The 20745-nt window shown below is 47.6% G+C and overlaps 1 protein-coding gene across 2 annotated transcripts in view; it reads right to left on the bottom strand.

Moving 5' to 3' along the window:
- LOC119382338 (transmembrane protein KIAA1109 homolog) overlaps nucleotides 1–20745 on the bottom strand; it is a 961129-nt gene that overhangs the window by 468490 nt on the left and 471894 nt on the right. For both annotated transcript variants that reach the window (XM_049412180.1, XM_049412181.1), the window contains exons 23-25: nucleotides 18844–19191; nucleotides 9997–10212; nucleotides 9698–9934 (exon numbers count right to left, since the gene is read on the bottom strand). In XM_049412180.1, coding sequence (XP_049268137.1) covers nucleotides 9698–9934; nucleotides 9997–10212; nucleotides 18844–19191 — 801 coding nt within the window. The remainder of the gene's footprint in view (nucleotides 1–9697; nucleotides 9935–9996; nucleotides 10213–18843; nucleotides 19192–20745) is intronic.

Genomic DNA, 20745 nt, shown 5'->3' with positions numbered 1-20745 from the left:
TTATTTAAACCTCCTTGGCTAGGACTCAGGGTTGCCAGGTACTCGGAGAGCTACCCGCCAAATTTCGGCCCATTAATAGCCCAAAAGTAGCCAAACGTAATTAATAAAAAATAGCCCAAAATAGCCAAACAGACTAAATATAGAAAAGGGTTTCTATTTATTATACTCTATGCAGAGAGAGTTTACACATGTCTCCAATTGTGCTGCTGCTTGCAAGATCGCGTATGTGGTGCAGATAGTATAAATAGAAAGAAAATGTCAATTTATATGCTGGAATTTCTGTTTTGTTGTTGATTTTTATTACTGTTTGTTTTCTTCGAAGTGATGACACAATGTGAAGATTGTAGCCAAAGGAATGGAAAACCCCATGGAGGAGACGATTGCTCGTTTGTTATTTAAAGCTAATAACTAAAGCTAAACGATGCGGATCACATTCAGAGCTTATGTTGGAATCCATATCAAGCTAAGCTAAAGTAAAGCAGTAAATTATATCCTTTAAAATCAACGGCGATGCGTAGAATTTGGCGATAGTAGGCATAGCACAGAAAAATGTTACGAGGCTTATTAAGTTACTTCGTGTGTGCTTTCATTTACACTTTGTACTTAAATCCACAAACTTATCCGCCGTGAGAAGGAACTCAGCGGCATCGCGAAACCCGGCAAAGGAAGCTTCGACTTAAAGGGAAGGGAATGGATTCATTATTACAGACTACCGTAATTGTCTGGTGGATGCTGCTGACACCTAAAGCCAGGGGCGTAGCCACGTTAGGGCACACCCGGGCCCGTGCCCCCCCCCCCCGAAATTTTTTTTTTGCCATAGCATACAGAGCAGAAAATGACACTCGACCACATCTGCCTGCTCGTCCCCACTACAGATCAAGGAGGTGCCCCCCCCGAAAAAAATTTCTGCCTACGCCCCTGCCTAAAGCATGTAAAAACACAAGTAGAAGACAGTAAAAAGAGCGAAGTAGAGATAAATGTGTATGTAAACACTTGATTCACAACGAAATTGAGGCACAACAACCACCAAGGAGGAGAAAAGGCACTGGAAAACAAGCATTTGAAGTGACGGCAGGTAATAGCCCAAAAGTAGCCAAATAGCCAACGACAAAAAATCCCGCCAAGTCCACAAAAATGTAGCCCAATTTGGCTATTTATAGCCCAACCTGGCAACCCTGCTAGGACTACTCCGCCGACTCCTCAGCGTCCCGCGTATACAAGTGGCGCCAGGCGCTGAGATAGCGGGAGGGCTACGGAAAAAAAAAAAAGATTGCTCCCTGGATTTCGGAGGCCATACTTTGCTCGCCCTTTGCTCGGAGGCCACTTGAAGCTCGAAAAAACCGGTCGTGCCATCTATCGTTCGGCCGTAAAAGCTTCCACTAGTGTTTGACGATGATGACGCTCGGCGGCGCGCGCTTCGAATTATCCGTAGAGGCGGCAATTTCTGTTCGAATTAACGAATCGTTTTACACATGGTCTCCTATGCACTGCGGACCGGACTGCGGCGATCATTTCGAATTATCCAAAATTTCGAATTAATGAGGTGTGAATTAACGAGCTTTCACTGTATTGTAAAGCATTTGCAGTCGGTGCAGTTTCCTGCGTGATTCTAGAGATGGAAGTTGGCTTAAATGTCTAAGGTTAGTAATGGACACGTGCCTACCGTAAGCGTTGAAGATGAATCTTAGTGCTTTTTTTTGAACGCGTTCAATGCAATCGATATCACATTTGGTGTGCGGGTCCCAAACTACGTCCGCATATTCTAATAACGGTCGAACTAATGTGGTGTAGGCCACAAGCTTAGTTTTAGGAGTGCAATACATCATGCGATTTCTGAGCATGTTAAGTTTTCTCAAAGCCTTGGAAACTATGTATTGCACATGACTACTCCAGCTTAGCGTAGAAGTGATATACAATCCCAAGTATTTAAATTGGTCTACCGAAGCTAGTGGAACATTATTGATGCTATAGGTATGGACTAGCGGCTCCTTCTTGCGCGTAACTCTCATCTGAACACACTTGGAAACGTTTAGGCGCATCGGCCATGTTGAGCACCAGTTGCTAACAGCTGCTAAGAAGTTGTTTAGTATGTGTTGATCTTTCTCTGACTGAATGTGCATGTATGCAACGCAGTCGTCTGCAAATAAGTGGCAACACACTGGAGAGTTAATCTGTAAATCATTAATATAAATTAAAAAGAGTAACGAGCCGAGCACCGATCCCTGGGGAACGCCTGAAAGAACAGATGCAAATTCCGAGTCCGAGTTGCCTATGTGAACAAACTGCCTACGCCGCGTAAGATAAGAGTCGAGCCACTGTACTATCTGAGGGTTGTCAAAAAGGCATCGGATCTTTAACATTAAATGTCGGTGTGACACACGGTCGAAGGCTTTTTCAAAATCAAGAAAAATCATGTCAATTTGTCCGCCCTTGTCAAGCATTACCATTACATCATTTACAGTGTGAATAAGTTGCGTCGTGGTGGACAGACCGCACCGAAAACCATGCTGATTACTTGAAAAATAATTGTTGTTCTCTAAGAAAGAACAGAGATGCTTAAATATGAAATGTTCCAAAACCTTGCTACAAGTGCACAGTAGCGAAACAGGTCTGTAGTTGATTACTTTAAGTTTGTCACCAGTCTTATAAATAGGCACCACCTTTCCTGTTTTCCATTCTAAAGGTATTTCCGCTGTCCGCATACTTCCTTTAAATATTATGTTCAGATACTTCGCGCACCATTCAGCAAATCCGCGCAAAAACATATTTAGTATGCCATCTGGGCCGATAGATTTTTGTGTCTAATTCAAGTAGCGCCAAAAAAATGCCGCTTTCGTTTATTTCTATATCCGGGATACCATAACTAGTGTTCGGATATGACGAAGGTTGAACAGTGGCGCGAGAAAACACAGACGAAAAGTAGTCATTAAATGCGTTGGCTATACAGTTACTGTCATCGGTGATAGTGTCACAGTGATGCTACCGAGGACTTCTGATTTGGAGCAATTTTTGGAGCAGCAAAATTTCCGTTTTGGAGCACTTTGGAGCAGCAAAATTTTCATCTTGGAGCACTTTGGAGCAGATAATTTTGCATCTGGGAGCACTCTGGAGCAGCAAATTTTACATCCTGGAGTGCACTACAGAAGCATATTGCAATAAATTCAAGCACCGGAATATTACTATGGGGCTCTTCTGAAGGCTAGAAATTTTTCGATTCATTGCAAATCTCATGGAAAAAATCATCTCAGGAGAACACCATACTTCACTCGCTAATGAAAAAATAAGGGCTCATGCAGTTGAGTGTTCTGAATTAACCTCTTTGGCGATTATTTTCGACACTAGCAAATAAGCAGAATACCAGATCAATAAAATTGCACTTTAAGAAATAACACTCTAAATACATCTATGTGGTTATCAGCAGACATTACGCCGTGACGTACAGCAGTGGCTCAATGCCAAAGAGCCACACTGTCCCTAATGCATTCCCCTAAAAAAACTCCAAGGCGAAAGCCAGGTTCTTCTCGATCGACGGGTTGATCCTCCCCCTCCTTCTCTGCAAGCTTTCTGCACCTCACCTGGTTTTGCGCTAGCTCCATGATCGGCGCACCGATTACGGAAGCAGTGTAAAGTGACGATGTCGTGATGGCGTCATCACGTGACATCACGATATATGACGCCATGATGACGTCACAAGTTTCGACGATCTATGACGTCGTGATGGCGTCATCACATGATTATTTTTTGCATCGATCGATTGACGCCGCCGACGGTGAACTTTCGTGTTTGATAAAGCATCTGATACTTTCGCATTAATATTGCGTATTGAACGTTAACAACCTGGCCTTACATACCAAACTGTCCTCCACCATGTCACCTCCTTGCCATGCGCGAAACAGCTTCGCTTATCATCCACTTCACTGAGTGAAATGGCTCAACTTTTTTAAAATGTTTAGTGATAACAATTATATGGACGCTCTCCGTGGATTTTTGTCGTCGCCATTGCCGTAATTTTCTGTATAAAGACCAAATTAATAACATCACCGCGCGCATTCTAGCCGCGGGTAAAAGCTCGCGAGCGCTGGCAACGAACGCGGCTGAAGCGGAGATTAAGCTAGCCGGCCGTCTGTCTCCGTCGCACGGACAGCGCATGAGATAACATCTTCCCGCGTGCGGGCCTGCCGTCGATTACTCGTCAGAGAGGAAACGCCCCCCGCCCGTCTTTCATAAGGAGCATGAAAGGACGCCAGAGGAGCGCGGGGGGGGGGGGGGGAACCGCATCGTTCAAAGGGCGCAGTCGCTTGCGCGCGCGCCATCTCGAGGCATCAGGAGACGGCTCGTAAACTTGCTGTGCTCTCAACGCTTACTTCGTGTTTAGAGAACTCGGAGCAAGAAAACGCTTCGGTTCCTGGAGCGGCCATATTCCCTTAAACTAGTGTTTCGTTGAGTTACGCGAGATCGAATCCAAGAGAGTTAGCTGCTAGCCTTACTTCGTTTTACAATACAATTTGTTGGTATCGCATTCATTGTTTCGCCCTTAAGCGAAACTGAGTTTTTTACCCGTCAGCTATTGACCCCCGAAAGCGAGGGGCGGACGTGTAACATGGGGTAGCCGCTTCACTGTGGGCCGTCAGTGACGGGCCCGCTACTGACAGCTGCGTATTTGCGGCTGCTCCGACCAGGATATATGCTTTAATGAGATGACATTTTTAAAAAGCAAGCAACAAATTCGAATTGCAACCCTAGCACGTGAGCTCGAAAGGGCAGGGCCTTTTAGGGGGTATTCACCACAGAGTGATTAAACTCGGACGTGCTCGTACAAGCAATTAGGAAAAAGCTCTTCCTAATGAAGATCCATGGATAAAGTATATCCTAGGAAAAGTGTGAACGTGTTTCCACCGTTCGCGTGCTCTTCCATAAACGCGAAGCAAGGAAAATTCGATATTGTTCCATATATATACTGCTAGCGATTCCAGATTTCATTCCGCGATGTCCGGAAACAGAAGTGACAGACATTTTAGCAGCACTCATGTAGTTATTACTGAACATTGCTTTCCTTACGTGCCGTGCGACGCTTGAAACGAGCTATCAGCAGCGTTTCTAGAACAGACGACGTCCGCCAATGAATCGCCGTCGCACTTTCTCGCTACCGAGAGGCCTAGACGTCACGAGCCTCTGCGGAGAGCGCGTTTTGCTGTCGAGCCGACTTGCAGAACAGAAGCTGCGTCGGCACCGTGCTTGGCATCGTGGCTCATGCGGGACGCACGCGCGAGCGCTATTTATTCAGCGGAATAATTCTTGGTCCATGGTTGCGACATTGGCAGCCCCAAGATCAAGCTGCATATGTTCTGACGCGCCGGCCGTGCGATTGCCGGTGATAGACGCCCCCACACCTAAGACTTTGGTGCAGTTTGGTGCAATTTTCGTCGATATTATCAGGATGGCGCAGTAAATACAATTTCGCGCACTTTGGCGCAGGAGTGGAATCACTGCGTTTTGCTGTCGAGCCGACTTGCAGAACAGAAGCTGCGTCGGCACCGTGCATGGCATCGTGGCTTACTCGAAATGCACGCGCGAGCGCTATTTATTCAGCGGAATAATTCTTGGTCCATGACTGCGACTTTTATTGGCAGCCCCAGGATCGAGCTGCACATGTTCTGACGCGCCGGCGGTGCGATTGCCGGTGATAGACGCCCCCAAACCCGAGGCTTTGGCGCAGCTTGGCGCAAATTTCGTCGATATTATCAGGATGGCGCAGTAAATACAATTTGGCGCACTTTGGCGCAGTTGGCGCAGGAGTGGAATCACTGGTGTCATCAAGTTTTATTTTGCCAATAGCCTCATTCTTTTTCGTGAGGTGCAACCAGAACTTTGCTGGGTCACTTGCAAGAAAGTGATGCATTTTGACGTTAAAGAAATGAAACTTGGATAGCTTTATCTTTGTGCGCAATTCATCTCGCAGTAACTGTAGGGACACCGCCCCCCTGTTCACGGCCGAGCGAGGTAATCGCTTGACACGGCGTTTCAACTGTAATATTTCGCGAGTGATCCAGGGATTCCGCCGACTACGCTTTTTTTGTCTAGTAGGGACATAATTGCCGATGCATTTATTCACAACAGCCTTGAAATGAATCCACAAGTCTTCGACAGTAGAATTTCCAGTATCATACATATGTTGAAAAATATCAAAATCTTCTTCCAGAAGGTCTAGTATACCGTATTTACTCGAATCTAACGCGCACCTTTTTTCCGGAAAAACGAGTCCAAAAATCGCATGCGCGTTACAATCGAGTATCGAAAAAAAAAAAAAAGAAACTCTGTTATCGTATTGCCATCGACATTTCAAAATGGCCGCCTCCTACGATTTCTGCCATTTTTTCAGTTCGTACGTGTGCTGAGGAGATTGTCATCCCGTTCTGCGTTCGCATCGACGGCATGGAAGTGCCGACTCCAAATACTCGACGAGTGTACCACGATGCCGCATTTAAAAGAATAGTTATTACATGTGCAGAGAGATGGACGGAAATCGGGCCGCATCGCGGTCGTTCGGATATAGTTCGGAGTTCCCGAAACGTGCGTGCGAGACTGGCGCAAACAGAAGCAGATTTTTTACAGCAAAGCTTCACGAAAAGGTTTCAGTGGACCAAAGCAGGGCCGGTTTCCCGAAATCGAAGAGCGTTGACAGCGACAAGGAGTTGTCCGACAGCGACGAGGACTGATCCATTACGCGACTCGTATCGCCGCCGTAGTGGTGACAGTTTTAGCGGCAAGGCCCACTTTTTGACTTTGTGTTTTACTTTTTTGAAACTTTAGTTCTTTAAAACCCAAATACATGTTCATCTGAATGTGCGAAGTTTGACTCCTACGGACTTTTTTTGTTCTTTTCTCTCACGAAAAATGGGTGCGCGTTACAATCGATGTATTACTTTTTTTTTTTTTTTTGGTCGCGGAAAACGGGTGCGCGTTACAATCGAGGGCGCGGTAGAATCGAGTAAATACGGTACTCTCATCTTGAGCACAGTTAAAATCAGGGAATTTTTTAGTGACGTTTTCGCCCTTTATCCTCGGGACTTGCATACGACCATTAAAAAGGACGATGTCGTGATCTGATATCCCAGGCAAATACGACATGTCATAGCCTACAGCACTAATATTTTCCGAAACAAAAAAAAGATCAAGAACTGTGCTAGAAGTAGCTCCTACACGCGTAGGATGATCCACAAGCTGCTTCAGACGAAACGAGAAGGCAATATCAAGCATCAACTCAGAATGCTGACATGATGACGAAACACACAGTAGGTCCCAGTTAATTTTGGGAAGGTTGAGATCACCGCACAAGATGACATTAGCATTGCTTTTACAGTGCTCATACATGAAATCATGCAGTTTTTCCAGAATTGAAAGGTTTGCATTTGGTGGTCTGTAAATTGCACCAACAAAAACACTGTATTGGCTCAGGCGAACACGAATCCATAACATTTCAACGTTGGTATTATGAGGTATCACTTTGTACTCAATGTTTCTCTTCAGCACAACTGCGACGCCACTGCCCCTTGCCCCCCAATCGTGGCGAATCACCTCATGCGACCTTGGCACGACATCCACATAAGAAACGTTATCGTGAAGCCACGTCCCAGTTATTACCGTCATGTCTGGGTTATACGCTAGAAGAAGGCCCTCCAGATCAGCAGATTTAGGTAATATGCTTCTTGCTTAACATTCATAATGGAAAACGTATTCCGGGTGGCCCATGGTGGCAGTGGCGTTGTGTCGCTTTTTTTTAGATGCCCGATCATTACGCAGGGAAGAACCTATGAGATAGCAACATGAAAGTGTTTCTTTTTGCTAGGTTAATGAAGCGCTGGCACAGGGTGGTGTTTCATAGTTGTCTTATCAAGAATGAGGCAATGTAGAGGCCAAATTGTATTTATGTACATGATTTGGTGCAACCAAAGTGTTGCCGACAACACTTTACACGATAGGCAAAGATGCCATTTCCTTAGCCTCTCCTCTTCTTTCAACTTCTGTGGAAGCCCAACTGATGTGGCGGACAAGGGTGTGCTCCCTTCAAGTCTGGAGTTCCAAATCTGCCTCGTAGACGTCGATACATAAGAACATCTGAAACTTTGGATGCTAAAAAGCTTCGGCTTCCGATTTTTCAAACTTCCTGCCCAAATTTCAGATCCAAAACAGCATTAATTGAGCCCCCACCTCTGCCACATCTTTCATCTCCATGATGGAACCAGCGTTTTCTTGAGTTAATTTATTTTCGACCATAGCGGAGCTTGAAAGGCAGCTTTGCCGCAATACGGGGGTGTGATGAGGTGAAACATATTGAAAATCTAGGGACCACTTCCAATCGGACGTTGACTGCGTCTTGGCTAAGTTCGACCGTAACGGAGTTTGAAAGGCAGCTTTGCCGCAATACGACAGTGTAATGAGGTGAAGCATATTGAAAATCTCCAGGGGTCACTTTCAATCGGACATTGCGTCTTGGCCAAGTTCGACCGTAACGGAGCTTGAAAGGCAGCTTTGCCGCAATACGAGAGTGTAATGAGGTGAAGCATATTGAAAATCTCTAAGGGTCATTTTCAATCCGACGTTGACTGTACTTGTTTTTAGGAAGTTCGAATAGTTCGAATAGTAAAATTCCAGTTCGAATCGAATTGAATAGCAAACGCTATTCGAAAAATATTCGAAATTTCGAATATTCGCACACTCCTAGTTTTCTGCCATGTGAAACTTACGTGTAAACACACGTGTAAATAAATGGCATTTTCACTGTGTACTATTTGAAATTGCGTTTGTTTCACAGTAAAGGTGCCTTCTAATACTTTGGCCGTTCCATGACTTTTTTCTTTTTCGATTTTCAGTAGTTAGAAGTCGGGGGGTCGACCTATATTCTGGTTTTTACGGTAGTTGCATCCGATGACACCGCCTCATCAGAAGCAGCTCTACTAGCGTCATGGAAGGTACTCCAAGACGCTGCTGTTGCAAGTGAAGGTGAGACCTCGTGCGATTATGTAAGTGTGAATGCTAATGTTGTGGCAACAGATGAGCTAACCACGACAACGTTGTGCGTGGCACTGCCAAGGTGCACAAAGGAAGCAATGACGAATATGTCGAGGAAGATAACACTGCATGTGATTAGCCGACATCCTCCCAAGCACTAGACGAGGAGCATCTGCTGCAACGCTACTTTTGTGGGCACAAAGACTGCGAAGGTGGTCTCGAGATGGCAGCTCCAGCTGGGTTAGGGAAGATGTCGAAGCGAAGCACTACAGATTTTTTTTGGCAGTGTGGCTAACATCAAGCACAATAAAATAAGTTCTTGTGTGTTTGATCCCAGTTCTCTCTTTTTCGATTAGCACTTACTGTGGACACATCCACAAGGAGCTGATACCTCTGCGATAGCTTACATTTAGTCGGTAAACCTTCGCGTACAATAATTAAACAGTGGTTATAACAAAAAAATTCAGCACCCGTTCTCTTTTGTTATAATGAGACCTAAGTGTACACAAATGCTGGGTAAATGATGGTAATCTGCCGCAGGATTTTATTCCACGTTCATGTTGACGTGCCACAGCAAGAAAAGTGAGGAAGCTAGCAAAAGATTGCTTTCTGTTTGTTTGTGCCCAGATGTCAGCATAGACAGCTCAGTGTTCTCTACAGGTCAAGTCTGCAAAAGGAAGCACATCACCTTCATGAAGACCTTCTGCACCAGCACCAGGTGGTTGAGCAGGTCGGTGGTCAGGCTGTGCTCAAACGTGCCAATCTCAGCCAGGGCGCTGAGGTAGGAGCCTCGACGCAGCACTACGCCATCGGCATCCCTTTGTGAGGGACCACCCGGGTCTTGGAGATATTCGGCCGCAACCTGCACCGGTGGCAACTCCACACTGGCACGCGATGGCAGGTTGGCTTCACATGCTGGCGGCACCTGCATGAGGGAGGGCACGCTTGCAGAGAACCTAGTACTGGTGGCTTGGGCGTCATCCATACCTTAGTGTTGAAACTGAGTGAATGCTGGGGCAAGTGGACAGTAAAACGAGCCTGAGAGCCCGTGCAACCGGTGCCCGTCAGGGGCCCCATATGGTAGTGTGCGCGTAGAGAAGGCAACAGTGCTGCTCCAGTTGTCAGTCCCTCCAGCAACAGGTCGAGTCTCACCACTGGTGGAACACTTCGTGAATTCATGACTGGTGGCATGGGGCTACCCTGCTGCAAACAAACCAGGTCAACCACGTCACCCGACAGCATTCTTAGCCCTACTGCACAAACACTGTGATTCATAATCAGCCTGACTGCAAGGCAAAGGCCTCTCCCATGTTCCGCCAATCAACTCGGTCCTGTGCTTGCTGCTGCCACGTTATACCCGCAAACTTCTTAGCCTCATCTGCCCACCTAACCTTCTGTCTCCCCCTCGCGTGTTTCCCTTGTCTTGGAATCCAGCCAGTCACTCTTAATGACCAGCGGTTATCTTGCCCACACTCTACATGCCCTGCCCATGTCATTTTCTTCTTCTTGATTCCGACTAAGATGTCCTTAACACCCGTTTGTTCCCTGACCCACTCTGCTCTCTTCTTGTCCCTTAACGTTACACCTTTCATCTCCCTTTCTATTGGTTGCTGCGTCGTCCTTAGGTTAAGGGGGGACGCGGCCCGTGAAAACCGAAAAATCGCGAAAAAGTCGACTTTTGAAAAACCACATTTTTGGGTTGTATGTCTCATAAACTACCTATTCTGTAATTATCAGCATCTAATTCAGCCGCAAAGTGGAAAGAAAAGTGCTATTTTCGAGGCCGCCGCGGCGTCCAAAACACGCGCAAATCGCGAAATCAAACCAAACTTCGCGCGCGCGCCATTCCCAGACCATGCGGTCGTCCCGCGCCATCTTGGTGTTGTTTCGACCGTGAATGGGCCTTTTTCAGGTCTGAAGAGCGCCTCTAGTGGAGATCGCTGAAATCGAAACTGAGGGTCCATGGCCTCCGAAGTTGCCCACCGCGTGCCGGTAGATATTCTCTGAGGCCTGGTATTTTTCGGGAAAATTTGCAAATCTTCCACGCCAGGTGGCGCTCAGTCCGCTCCTGTCACCACGCTGTGACCCTCAATAAACATGGCGCGCGTGTCGTCACCGCCGCCGCGCATGCGCAGACTACCCTCCTGAAAAAGGCCCATTCTTTCTCTCTCGTTTGCCGCCTTGCAAAATGGCGTCGGCGGCACGGTTGAGACGCTATTGGCGTTTCCCGCGATGCGATGCAGAGCGCTGATTGGCCAGAGCAGTGCATTCATATCTCACGGGAGAAACCGCGCCCGCCATTGGCTGCTGCGCAGCAGCGGAGGCGGTCGCTCCCGTAGATGGCGCGTCCAGCGCGGTCGCCTCGTTGTTGTTCTCTGCACCATACGCCTGGATAGACGTCTGCTTACGAGCCGCTCTTCGCGTTGCGCGATCTTTTCGATCATTTTCGCTTCTTTTTTTCTTTTTGCACTACTTCTGTGCCCTTCGTCTTTGTTGTTGCGGGCGATGCCGGCAATGAAGCCGAAAACAGTGGGGCTCTTCGATTTTCCATTTTCTGGCAGCCCGCTGGCTGCCAGAAACCAGCCAGGGGGTTCCGGTTCTGACAGGAAATGACGTTATATCATGTGGCCTAAAAACTTCTGGCAACCAGAAAGTGGTCGGGAGAAGTAAAATCGAATTTCGGGCTCGCGGCTGGGCGGCTCACAACTGCGTCGTCTGCTCCAATATGCTAGTACAAATTTTGTTAGCGACGATCGCGGGGCTGTTCGCCTTGCTGCGCGCTCGCAGGCGTCACCAAACCGTTGTGTGCGAGAATGAAAATGTCGAAGATCTCGTTGTGTGTCTGCTGATAAGCAGACTGCAACGAGAAGAACGGCATAGAGTTCCGCTGTATGTTGAGAAGGTCGGGCCGGCGTAAATAGACTTTAAATTTAAAAAGCTATCCCGACTGTCTAGAATTACTTGTGCAGCCCTGGTTAGGAGCTTGAAGCTTCGGCATTTTATCCTCAAGGCCTCCGAGGATGACCGAAGATTTCGGCCGAAAAGACGCATCTTGTCGCACTGGCCGAGAGCCGCCGAAGATCCCGAGGCGTTTTCATTCCGCGGAGTCCACGCAAAGATGGTCGCGAGCGCTCATCGTCCCTTTTGGCGTCTGCTAGCCAGAAAATGGCCAGAGAGCCGCCAGACCAAAATCGTCCTGGCAAGTTCTGGCGACCCGCGGGTCGCCAGATGCAGCCAGACGGCGAAAAATGAATGCCCACCGGAAGTGCGCGCGCGGTGGGCGGAGCAACCCGAGAAAAAACGAATGCGTTCTGGCTGTCTCTGGCAGCCCGCGGATAGCCAGATGTAGCCAGAAGTGGAAAATCGAATAGGCCCAGTGCGGAGGTCCGGTGCGCAGAGGCGCGCTATGCGGCTTGTACGAGCATCAAAATTCCGAGATTCTGCTGCGGGTGCCGACTGCGTAGACGCTTGCAGCGGCGGAACTGTGCTGAGGCTGTCGCCAGTCGAGAATCCGACACATCGAGTGTGGCTGGAGCCGCAAATGCACCGAGTGTTTCCGAGATCGCCGCACGCGGCACGTGCTCCGTATCGGTGCCATCGAGCGTGACACCGAGTGTTTCTGAGATCGCCGGACCCAGCACTTCGTCGGAATCGGTGCCATCGAGCGTGACACCGTCGCACCGAGTGTTTCTGAGATCGCCGAACCCAGCACCTCGACTGAATCGGTGCCATCGAGCGTGAGTGGACCGTCGCTCCATCTGCGGACGCGTTTCCTAACGAAGGAAGAAATCGATGCGAATGCGAAACGTCGTGACGCGGCTCGCGCTGAACTGGAGACACAAAATGCATCAGTCATTCCACTTTATTTTGTGGTCCCTGATGCCGAAAGAACAGCACTACATGAAGCGGTGCTGCATTACAATGCCGGCTGCTGCAAAGCAACCCAAGTGATATCGGACTCCATTGGACTTCAACCAGGTCACCTGACCATCCAGCGAGCTCGTGAAAAAAATGCTTTACGTGTAAAAAAAAATTCCAAACGACACCTAGAGAAGATAGAGGGAAGACAAAAGAGGCAAATAGTGCACAAGGACACTTCAAGCTACTCTGCAGGAGCTTTGTGAGAAAAACACATGTACTGAACTTTCAAAGCCCGTTTTCTCAGAATGGATTTTTTAGCTAGTTGTGGTGCTGAGGAAAGCGATTTCTCAAGAACTGCTCATCAGATTTGCGCGCAGTTTTTTTTATTCTGTTCCTGGATGATCTGGCCAGGATATAACAAGCTGCTTTTTTTTGAAAACAAACTGGTGCTGATAATTAATAAGAAACAATTAAAGTTTTGATAAATCTCGTCATTGTGGGCTACATCAAATTCAAAGTTGCATAAAAAATTTTTGGAGGGGAAATTAAAAAAAAAGGCTATGTAGTACCCTAGGATATCTATCCAGGGATGACCACAAAGAATTTCAGCTTTCTACTATGTCCTGGGATTTCTCCCGGCTCTTCCTCAGGCACACATGTGAACCACCCAGTTAGACCTCTGTAACTCGGGAACTGATCAACACAATTTCATGAAACTTTGCAGTTTCTCAAGTTTTAGTGTAATGAACATACCCTGAAAGTTTCATCAAGATATCTCAAGAAATAAAAAAGTTCGGTCTCCGGGGTAGCCTCCCCCCTTAAGTTGAACCCTCTTTGTAAGCCTCCAGGTTTCTGCTCCATAGGTAAGTGCCGGTAAGATGCAGCTGTTATATACCTTCTCTTGAGTGATAGTGGTAACTACCATTCATGATTTGAGAATGCTTGACGAATGTGCTCCATCCCATCATTATTCTTCTAGTTACTTCAGTTTCATGGTTCAGCTCCGAGGTTACCACCTTTCCTAAGTATTCCTTTACAAATCCCAGTGCCTGTCGCAAAGCGCTGTTGTCTTCGGAGACTGTTGCACATTACTTTAGTTTTCTGCATATTAATTTTCAGACCTACCATTCTGCATTACTCGTCGAATGCTAAGGGTGCTAAAAATCTTTGGGTCTGGACAGGCTGCCACTGGAATCTGAACTTGGCAACGTTTAATGCTAGAATGTTATCTAGTGAGGCGAGTCTAGCAGTGCTATTCGAGGAACTAGAGGGTGTTAAATGGAATGTAATAGGGCTCAGTGAAGTTAGGAGGAAAGACGAGGCCTATACACTGCTAAAGAACGGGCACGTCCTATGCTATTGTGGCTTACCTGACAGAACAGAACTGGGGGTGGGATTCCTTATCCATAAAAATATAGCTGGCAACATAGAGGAATACCAAAGCATTAGTGAGAGGGTAGCAAGTATTGGAATTAAACTTAATAATAGGTACAAGATTAAGGCGGTACAGGCCTACATCCAGCCATGAGGACCATTTAGTTGAATGCTTCTAGAGAGACGTGGAATCAGCAATGAACAAGGTAAAGACACCGTATACCGTATTTACTCGCATAATTTGCGCACTTTTTTTCACGAATTTGAAGCTCCGAAAAGGGGGTGCGCAAATAACGCGGAGATTTCGCGAGCACATCTGAAATAACGCACAATATATAGTCCTAACACGTGCGATATAATACATTAAAGAAGAAAATAAATTATAACGCAAACGAAGGGTTTTTAACAGAATTAGCACGTACTTTAACTAGCCAGATTCGGTCATGCACGGTCTAATCAGAATCACTGGTTGAGAAGTCCGACTGAGAATCATCGCCGCGGCCGCTGTCACCGCCCTCCCAAAGCGCGTCGTCCTTGGTTCCGTCGAGTGCGTTGAGGAGTCTTCTTGAAGCTCTTCGCGACAATGCTGGGAGTAACGAGGTGCCACGGCACGGCGATATTGGTGGGCCTAAGCTCTCGCACATATTTGAAAAGGTATTCTTCAACGGCAGGAAACTTTCCATGCTTCGGTCCTCGGAACGGTCTCCTTCCCGGTCTTGCATTAAAAAGCAAACTCTTCTGCGGCACGGTTCCCATTTCCTTAGGCAAATTCTATAACAGTGAGCTTCAATTTTGCCGAATAGTTATTGTAGCCCAGCGCAAGAGAACAGTGAAAACGCAACTGGCTGATCGCGAAACCTAAACTTCCGAAATCAACGAAGGCTGCGTCGTGCGTTGCAGCGGGGACGCAGAGGAGGAGGGTCAGCGAGAGGAAAAATGTTGGCGCGACTGGCCCTCGCACGCCTCCGATGCAGAAAGTAGTCCGTGCCGTGTCGCGTGCATGCATTCTCACGGCGGGAGAACGCTCGAATAGTTCCGACAACCCGTGAACAGGTTTGGGTGTTCGGGTATGGTTGGTACGGTCTCGGCGGTTTCCGGAGAATAGAACGAAGTAATCGGAAGAAGGGACTTCGCACTCGCAGCCTGTCTTGTGTATGACTGCGCTCGCCTGCTCGGTGAGGGCCGCGGGGGCGCGGCCGTCCAAAGTTTCCCCGTGCGCGCGCGCCGGCGAGCTGGCTCGAGCGGGGCGGGGAGCGCAAAATATGCGAGTAAATATTTTTTTTTAGCAAAGCTGGCTAAATATTAGGGGTGCGCAAATTATGCAGGTAAATACGGTACTGTACTCATGGGCGCCTTTAATGCCAAGGTAGGCAAGAAGCAGGCTGGAGATCAGGCAGTGGGGGAATATGGCATCGATTCTAGAAATGCGAGAGGGGAGTTATTAGTAGAGTTTCCTGAACGCAATAATTTACGCATCTTGAATACCTTCCACCGGAAACTGGCGAACCGAGAGTGGACGTGGAGGAGCCCTAGTGGCGAAGCTAAGAATCAAAAAATAGACTCTGTACTGTGTGCACACCCTGGTATCGTGCAGGATGTGAAAGCGGTTGGGAAGATGCGATGCAGTGACCATAGAAGGTCTCGAATTCGCTTAGACTTGAGGAAGAAACCACTCATTAAATACATTAAACCGAACACAAAGCCCAGCTCAGACTCACTGCAAGTTCACCAAGCCCTTTCTACACTATCAGTCGCCTTTCAGTCTATTAAGCTTGAGAAAGTACTAAAATTGCTCTTTGGCGATTCGATAGGGGTGTGTGAATATCGGTAAAATATCAACAGAATACAAAAACGGCAATAAATATTGAAGCGAACATGTGTACACTACTAAAAAGTTGCAATACACTTTTTAAAAACTGAAATTAATGAAACTGCAATTGATCAGGAGGCTGAGGCACATAGAAGAGCCATTTGGACATGCACTCATTACAAGTTATGATGCAGAAACTGTTCCAAAAGTGAGCGCTTCATGTGGAACACATCTATGTGTTCTTAGTATGGGTTATACGCATACCACTGTGCTAGGCCATATGCACTACTGAGCAGTTAGCTGAAGATGCTTATCATAAGGATTGGGCGTGTTTGCCGCCTGCCGCCATCATGCCACCGAGCATTTCCGGTGCTTATCTGTAAAGACGTCACCATGTTGCGCCCTTCAGATTTTCGATATGCTTCACCCAACAACACTCTGGCATTGCGGCAAAGCTGCCTTTCAGACTCTGCAACGGCGCAAACAGATTGACTCACGAAAGCGCTGCTTCGAACCTACGAGATTATCGATTATTGCGGCAGAAAGCTAGAAAAATCGGATGCCAAAGAGTACCAGCGTGCAAAATTTCAGACGTTCTTATACATTGACTTCTATGGGGAAGATTAGGAACTCCGAACTCGAAGGGAGCGCGCCCTTGTCCACCACATCAGTTTGGCCTCCACAGAAGTTGAAGGAAAAGGAGAGGGAATAGCACCTTTTCCTTTCGCATATAAAGTGTTGTCGACACCACATAGGTGGCACCAAATCATGTAAATAAATACAATTTGGCCTCTGCCTTGCCTCATATTTGATAATACTTCAGCACTTCACCAACCTAGCCAAAATAAACACTTTCATGTTGCTGTCTCAAAAGAATATGCTTAGGAATTATCTGCAACATTTTTTCTGTAATTTTGCTTCGAAGTATTAAAAAAATATTCGACAAATATTCGACAACTACAACTCGGATATATCGAATTATTGGCTATATCGAACAGTTCAAAAATCCCCTTGAATTTCCCATGCAAAAGTATAGGGCTGGTGCACACGTATATCGAACTCCCGCACAGCGAAACATCCAATATATCGAACGCTGTGCCGCGCCGAACTGCAGGGAGTGCATTTTTTCTAACAAATGTTGATCATTTTCGGCCGCCCACTGACAAGTTCCGATTACTCTTCGCGCGCATGTGACGAAAAGGCGGTGTCGTTGCATTACGTTGATCTGGTTGGTTGCGCAGTGCTTGTGAATGCACCGGCTTGTTTGATGCGCGATCTGTAGGTTGTAACGCGTGGGCAGTGTTTTTCAAAGGGGCCGATTGCCGAAGGCACGAAAATGAGAGGAATGCGGAGATACTCGGCAGCCTCGTCGCAATGTTCGCATTCCCTTCCCTGTTCATGCACGATGGCATGCGGGCCTGAAAAGCATGGCCTTCGAGATCTGCAACGTTGTGACGTATTTTTGGCGATTTCGGTTATAAAATGCACGTCTCGGAAGCTACGCTTTTTCTTGCTTTTTGCGCAAAGAAGCGGTTGCTTGCTACAAAGCCACAAGTGCCATCACCAAGATGTCGACGGTATCGGGGACTTTTCCTTCGATGTTTGTGGGCAGCGTTGTCTTGCGGCTTGAGGACTCGTGTACTTCTCGCTTCATTCCTGACAAATCCTCATTCGGGAGACGAACTAAACATTGACCCGCTCGTAGCGATAGAAGGATGACTGGTGCTTGGAACGACGTCAAGCAAAGAACCGTCATGAACCGTTTTCTTGCGGGCTTTGGTGCCAGGTGGCGACTTTGGGTGCGTCATGACCGCTGACAACGGCGTACAGTGCCTCAGTGAATTTTGCGACTTAGCATTTCCGGGCGTGCTCTCGGACAGGAGTACAGCAAGCGACTTCATCGGTGCAGATGACGACGTCGCTGTTTCTGACTGCATCGATGCCGAGATCAAGGCTGATGTTGCCGGTGCCACGGAAGTGGGCCCGTGCGGTTATGAAGATGCCAATGTCACCACTAAACAATCTTTTACCGCGCTCCAGAGCTTGCATCGGCTTAGCAATACGTTTTGTTGGGCTAGTTGGTTCATGACTTCTGAAGGAAAAGCGCCAGTCCCGTCCTCTCTGTCTGTCCGTGTGTTGCTTTGCGCTACAATTTTTTCCTTGCATCGGCATTCAGCGTCAAACACTGCTGTTGTGGCCGAATGTACTGAATTTGCTTATTTGGAAAGCTTCAATAATATTTAGGATGACTTGATGAACTTCACAGTGCGCAAGAACAAGGACAAGCTCACACACTATTTCCATGTGAAATAAAGCGCAGTAACTTGCATAAGAAAAAGTTGCCACCTTGTTATTTAGTTGTGAGCGAATCGTCATGTTAGCGCTTGTTACGAATTCCGAAAACTGTTTTGAGACCTACAATGCAGTAATATAAGCCTTAAATACGCATATTTTATACTTCGAATTATCGATATATCGAACTATTTCGCGATCCCCTTCGAGTTCGATATATCCGGGGTCGACTGTGTTTGAAAGATATTTGAGTCGATTCGCACTCACACTTTACTATTTGAATCCGCTTTGCACTCAAAATTTTGCTATTCGTTTCCCCTTGCGGCCTCTGATTGCTCCTGTGTGCAGCTGCACATTCAGATGGAACACACTTTCTCTGGTGCGGATGAAGAGCAGGCTTCGTGTTGCTGCAGTCAGAGATTGCAACACGAAGCCAACAAAACTACAAGAGCATACAAAATGACCAGTTGAATCTACACATGCAAAGAGAACCTTACCAGAGCTGTCTCTTCAGTGGGCTGCCGCTGAGCTGTGCGGCCCGGTGCGCTGCGGCGTAGTTCTTGAAGGGTAGTGGACAGCTGCTTGCTTGACCGAGTGACCATGCTGTGGAGCACCACCGGGTGCTGCGGAATGTCAATGTGCACAGCCCCCACTGACAGCAGGGCTGCATGGCGTGCTGTGGGGCCCCAGCCACAACTGGAGCCCAAGGCTTGTGATGTGCCCACAGCCATGGTCACCACCATCTGGTGGTTCGGAGGCTGGCCCTCCAGCAAGACCACACTCGCTGGCCCCAGGCGACCCGTGGCGGACGACTCGCTCTGGCGACTTTTCTCACGGAGAGTCTCCTGCCGGAGCATCAATCAAAGACATGTGCAGGGCCTGACGTTCGGCGCCATCCCAAAATGATGCAACACTAATCTTCACTAAAGGACCGCTGTAGTAGTCTCTTGAATTTATGCACACCATCATCTAAACATCTACGCCATAATTTAAGCAAAGCATCTCACACCTCCTGCTTAGCACTGCTTTTCCTATTCACCGAGCAGTTTCGTTCAGTGAAGGCCACAGAAGTAACACTCCTACAGCTGCTTGCCAGTGGCTGGTTGGGCCACTCTGTGCCACTGTGAAAGTCAGGGCCACTGGCCGCTCATATTTACTTTGGTAAGTCAACCTTCAAAAGCTAAGAACAAGCTAAATCTCTCTACCAATGGTCAACAACAAGCAAAAACATCAGCACTGTGGATGTAAACTTCTGGCATAAGCGATGGCTGCAAACACGCAGACCCTGGCATTGATCGGTTACCGAGAGCTCTGGGCAACACCACTTGGCTGGCTGGTTTTCTGGTGCTGCGAGCTTGATCTGCCGCCACTGATCACTAGCAAGGCCAACTCACAGTGGAAGAGAAATGAAACCAGCAGATCCACACCACTCACATCAAGCACGTCATGCTCACTACAGTTCCCTCGTTCAATTACAACAAATTATAAAGTGTTTTCGCTACTACACAGAACATTTCTTCACAATTAAGTTGACTTGTTTTGGCTGCACTAGTGACTGTCATAAGCGACTGCACAAAGCAGACAACAATGAAGAAGTGCACAAAAGGGAACAAGGATTAAAGCGCATGACCCGAGCTGTCATTGAATGGGGCACTGTCTCGAGGAAGGTTTGCTCCCCAGCTCGGCAGCGGGTGGTCAAGGCCGGAAAACCATGATCCTGGCAATCCTGGTTGAGAGCCTGGATAACGTTTGGGCAAGGTTCCTCGGAAGTGCTACAGCTTCTCACGGGTGTCCACATTGGCTATTTACACCGAGCACCACGTCGACAATGCGACGGCAATAGGCACCTTCTACTGACCAGACGGAGCTGGCGTTGCTCGCAGTGGCCCATCCGAAGTTCACTGACATTGGCCGCTAGGGGCACGCAGAAAACAGACACGCGCACGTGTCCCCCCTCTAGCCCGGCCACAGTCCGCCCACTCATGCAGGGGGGGCCGTTTTGTCCGTGCCCAACTCAATATTGATGTTTTTATCCATTAGGCTGTGCATTCTGGCACTGCAGTCACACTGGAAAAATTCACTGCACGGTGCCTATAGGTGACTACATGAAATGCGACAAGGACAAAGTTGTCCTTGCGAGCATCAAGACCAGAAGCCCTGAACAGAAGGCGGTCGAGGACCGGACTTGAGGAGACCCAGCTGGTGTGCAAGTAAAGACATTCCACTACCTGCGAATGCGTGGTGAACGATGCTGAACTGAGGTGAGGGTAGCAAGTCAGAGAACATATCTTTAGAGCTGTGCGAATAGCAAAATTCTGGGTGCGAGGCAAACTCGAATATTAAAGTTTGAGTGCAAATCGAATTGAATATTTTTCGAATAGTTCTCGAATATTTTTCGA

This window comes from Rhipicephalus sanguineus, chromosome 2, assembly GCF_013339695.2.
Source record: "Rhipicephalus sanguineus isolate Rsan-2018 chromosome 2, BIME_Rsan_1.4, whole genome shotgun sequence".
NCBI classification, from domain to species: domain Eukaryota; kingdom Metazoa; phylum Arthropoda; class Arachnida; order Ixodida; family Ixodidae; genus Rhipicephalus; species Rhipicephalus sanguineus.
Note: the sequence above shows the minus strand (reverse complement) of the source record. Positions and strands in the feature narration are given on the sequence as shown.